Consider the following 4,842-nt stretch of genomic DNA (forward strand, 5'->3'; position numbering starts at 1 on the left):
AAAAAAATTTTTTTTTATTTTTTGTCGATTTATTGTCATTTTTGACCCTCAGAATGCAGGAAATTGTATCTCAGAATCAAAAAATTTTCCGGGGGGCATGCCGGACCCCCCTAGCAAACTCGGGTCACTACGTGACCCTCGAACTACTAATTTGATGGCCAAAAACTACAGATTGCTTCAAATACGTATTGGCATCTCTGCTAAGCGCATATATACACGCGACGCACATCGTTGCATGACCCGCGCGCCTACAGTGTCGTGTGTGACAGTATTCCTGTGTCGTGTCCGCGAGCGCATAAAGCTGGGTTTACACTACCGACTTTATGTTGTCAAATTGGCAAATTGGACCAACTATACAAGTTACAACCGACAATCAGCAGTCCAAACGCAAATGTTGTGCGAGCAACTGATCGATAGCAACTAGTTGGGAGATTAGAACGTTGAGATGCCAACTCGGAGTTGCTGAATTGCGAAATTGATCCAACTCGGTAATTTGACAACATAAAGTCGGCAGTGTAAACCCAGCTTCACGCGACAGTGACTAACACACGCGTACACGTCGTTGCAGGACCCGCACGCCTACAGCGTCGTCATGTCGCTGACGAGCTTCCTGCCGCCGAACAAGGTGCCGCAGTTCAGCCGCGCGTGCGTGCCGCGGCTGCGCAGCATGCCGGACGCGGCCGACGCCGACGACTACGACGTGCTGCTCGAGTGCATGTGCAACTGGCTGCGAGCGGGAGACGTCGTCGAGCTGTGCGCCGACTGGTACCGCGCCGTCCTGCAGCCGCCGTCGGCGCTCAACGGGTCGCGCGCACCGGTACGTTAGGGTTAGGGCTCGCAAGCGCCGCTGAACAAAGTAGCGCTGTCTGCTAACAAGCACTCATACGTTCATTCACGTGCTCCCTCATGATCATTCATTCACTCACTCGCGCGCTCCCTCATGATCATTCATTCACTCACTCGTGCGCTCGATCCCTCGTTCATTCACTCACTCGTTTGCTCGCTCCCTCGTTCATTCACTCACTCGCTCACACGCTTAACAGGTCTCGCACGTTCATGTACACGCTCATCTGTTCGCTCACTTATTCACTCACTCACTCGTGTGCTTGCTCACTCACTCATTCACTCACTCGTGTGCTTGCTCACTCACTCATTCACTCACTCACTTGTGCGCTCGCTCACTTATTCATTTACTCGCTCACGTACTCCCTCGCAAACTTACCCACTCACTCACTCACTCACTCAGTCAGTCACAGTAGTCTTGAGTTTGAGTTATTAATGGTTGCAGTTTAATGGTGCTAAAAGTATTTATTATTATTATTATTATTATTATTATTATTCTGCTGTGTTCACCTGTAGGATCAGCAGAAAAAGAAGGGGGTCACCTTCCAGGTTCCGGACAGCAAGCCTCGTCCACAGATGGCAAAGCGCTACATGGCACTGCTCTTACAGACATCTCACCGGCGACGTCTGTTGTTGGAGAAACACAGGCCGTGTCTAGAGCAGATGAAGGATGTTCTACACACCAGCATGGTGAGTCTCCGTCGACCTTCTCCCTCCACCACACTGACTCCAGCCCTCTCCCTCCACCACACTGAAAGTCAGGGTTGCCTTAAATGTTAGTGTGAGCCACTGTGCTTAATGAAAAATCTTATTCAGTGCTGCCACGCTAAAGGTTAGTTGTTTATCTCTTACGTGATTTGCTACAGGGTGTCATGCTGCTGCTGGGTAACCATCTGTCTCATACGACTCTGGTTCCACTGCTTCCTAACCTGCAGTTTTGTCTCCACGATTCTTCGACGATGGTGCGCATAGCTCTCGTTAAACTACTGCTCAAGATCAAGGGTCAGAGAGCCATCAAGGTATGCACACATCTCATCAATGCTAGATGGATCGACAGATGGATGCACGCATATGTGCATGTATGCATGGATGCAGCAAGAATGAATGCATGCGCGTGCATTAATGCATAGATGGATGGATAGATATATAGATCAAATGTATCCCTTATTTTCTCCTGTATTTATCTCATCCCTCCCTTCTATATCTTTCATTTGTTGGATAATAAGACATATATTATATATATATATCGCTTCTTTTCTCCAGTATTTATCTTAACCCTTCTATATCTTTTATCCAATGGATAATAAGGAACATATATATATATATCGCTTGTCATCTCACTCATAATCTCACTCATGGCTGCAATCTTCATCGCCCGTCGATCTCGCCGCAGTACTGGAAGGTGGCGCCGATAGAGAATCTGCTAGCGCAGCTGGAGGTGGACGGGGATGCGGTCGGCGACCGCATCGTGCGCCTCGTCTTCAGCAGCTTCCTGCCGCGAGAGAAGCCAGCCGAGGCTCAGCTCGACCGCTGCCTCAGCCTGCTGACGAGCAGTCGCGGGGCGGCGCGCGTCTTCTACAAGCACGTCCACCGGCACATGTCTGTCGAGGACATCGGTGAGTCCTTGCTATATTGTTAGTTTGGGCACCAAGATCATGTTTCTATGTTGAATATCAGCTGAAAATGTAGGATGACGGATTTGAATGGTGGCCATCTTGAAAAATGGTCGCCATTGTTGCCATGGGACAAATCTGCGATGCCCCTATAGCCGAAAATCTCTCTAAGGACATGTTCAAACTGTGTGCCAAATTTCATGCTTTTATCCAAAAAAGCACAATTCTGCCAATATATTGCACATATCTGCTGGACTATATTATATATTTTTTGTGAACATCACAGTCCCCCTCCCCCTCCGAGGATGCCGCAGCGTTGACGGCGTGACGTTTCTCTGCCCGCAGGGAAGTACATCCTGCTGCTGGGTCAGTGCGTCGTTGCCTGCATCAAGCGAGAGCTGCGCGAGGAGATGGAGAACAACGAGAGCAGCGACGGCGAAGCGCCCTCTAGCGTCGACGTGACGAACGAGCAGAGCTCCATCGAGATGGAGTTGAGCTTGAAGGACACGGGTAGGTTGCTGGGAGACTTTCCAGTGGTAAAAATTAAATTTTGAACACGGGAGTCCAACAGACTCCCTGCCCTCTAAAAGAGGGAGTCCGCAGCAAAATGAGGGAGCCCGCAGTCTGAATTTCAAAACGAAAGATATTAACAATAACGCATGTGCTTATTTTGAAGATTCATGCGTTTGCACATCTGCCTAATTTTCTTTGGACATATGGTGAGAAAATACGGTAATTCCACGAGGCCATGCTCTGGAACAAACTAGTTAGTATGGCAGAATTTCCAGGGAGTTACACGGACTCCTGCATATGTCAAATCAGGGAGTCCGACAGTAAATCAGGGAGTATTTGACTCCGGACTTCCGTTAATTTCGCACCCTGCTCTCGCTTGCACGCACGCGTGTGACTGTGTGTAAAGCGTTGTGAACCACGTCGGGCGGTACTCGCCTGTTCGTAGTTTTAAGAAGAGAGCGACTGTTTCGTGTGTGCACGTGTGTGCGTGCGTGTGCGTGCGTGCATGCGTGTGTGTTGTCTGCGTTTGTGCGTGCATGCGTGTATCTGTATGTGCGTGTGTGATTGTGTGCAGTCATGTATGTTCGTGTGTGCATGCGTGTGTGCATATGTGTGGTGCGTGCGTGCATGCGTGCGCGTATGCGGGTGTAATGAACACCGCGTGTAGGCAGCAAACGTTACATTGCTGTTGTAGAGTTGATGTCAGGACTGCTTGAGGTGATCTACATCCTGTGGAGCAGCATTGATGCGCAGCTGCTGCTACCGACCATGTGCAGAGTGAAGGATTCGTTACAGATTCGCTTTGCACGCGCCCTCCCACTCATGGCCAAGGGTTTTGATGTGAGTAAAGTTCCTTTGAGTCTGTGAGCCTGTATCCACGTATGACTGTGTTCGTAAATCATCTATTTTGTTAATGCTGTGATTTTTCGTAAGTACATGAATCCAATGGTGATATGTTTTCGGGAATGACCTATTCCATAAATGTATGTATTTGTACATCTATAGATGGCCTGTTCCATAAATATGTGTATCTGTGTGTGAATGCGTCCATAAATGGCCTGTTTCATAAATATGTGTATCTGTGCGTGAATGCGTCCATAATGGCCTGTTCAATAAACATGTGTATCCATGCATGGCGGAATTCAAGAAGGTCTCATACCGTAAACACTCACGTCATCGTGTGCGACAGTATTCCTCGCGTCGTGTCCGTGCGCGCATACATGACAGTGACTAAGCGCATATATACATGCGACGCACGTCGTTGCATGACCCGCGCGCCTACAGTGTCGTGTTTGACAGTATTTCTGTGTCGTGTTTGCGAGCGCATAAAGCTAGGTTTACACTACCGACTTTATGTTGTCAAATTGGCAAATTGGACCAATTGGACCAACTATACAACCGACAATCGGCAGTGTAAACGCAAATGTCGCGCGAGCAACTGGTCGATAGCAACTAGTTGGGAGATTAGAACGTTGAGATGCCAACTCGGAGTTGCTGAATTGCGAAATTGATCCAACTCGGTAATTTGACAACATAAAGTCGGTAGTGTAAACCCAGCTTCACGCGACGGTAGTGATGTCACGATCATCGATTATACTCGATCATCGGTTGAACAGTGGCTCAAACCAAGCGCTTGGTTATCAAAATCCATAATCGATTTCATCAAAACAAACAAAAAACAAATTCGAATTTTTTTTTTTTTTTAAAGTGATGAGAATCAGAGATATCATCGCTACTATACAAGTTATCCTTTATTAACATACATGTATTATACACACAGTAGTAAACAGTGCAAAACAAACAGTAAACAGGGCTAAACAAGCACATACATGCACACACGTACATGCGCACGACGTTACGCACACGCAGGCAT

The 4,842-nt window shown here is 47.8% G+C and overlaps 1 protein-coding gene across 1 annotated transcript in view; it reads left to right on the forward strand.

Annotated features, from left to right (window-relative positions):
* LOC106806015 (condensin-2 complex subunit G2-like) overlaps positions 1 to 4,842 on the forward strand; it is a 17,054-nt gene that overhangs the window by 8,385 nt on the left and 3,827 nt on the right. Inside the window, exons 11-14 of the mRNA XM_014807841.1 lie at positions 1,710 to 1,862; positions 2,237 to 2,459; positions 2,802 to 2,966; positions 3,664 to 3,809. Coding sequence (XP_014663327.1) covers positions 1,710 to 1,862; positions 2,237 to 2,459; positions 2,802 to 2,966; positions 3,664 to 3,809 — 687 coding nt within the window. The remainder of the gene's footprint in view (positions 1 to 1,709; positions 1,863 to 2,236; positions 2,460 to 2,801; positions 2,967 to 3,663; positions 3,810 to 4,842) is intronic.

The sequence above is a fragment of the Priapulus caudatus genome, unplaced genomic scaffold, assembly GCF_000485595.1.
Source record: "Priapulus caudatus unplaced genomic scaffold, Priapulus_caudatus-5.0.1 Scaffold137, whole genome shotgun sequence".
Classification (NCBI taxonomy): Eukaryota; Metazoa; Priapulida; class Priapulimorpha; order Priapulimorphida; family Priapulidae; genus Priapulus; species Priapulus caudatus.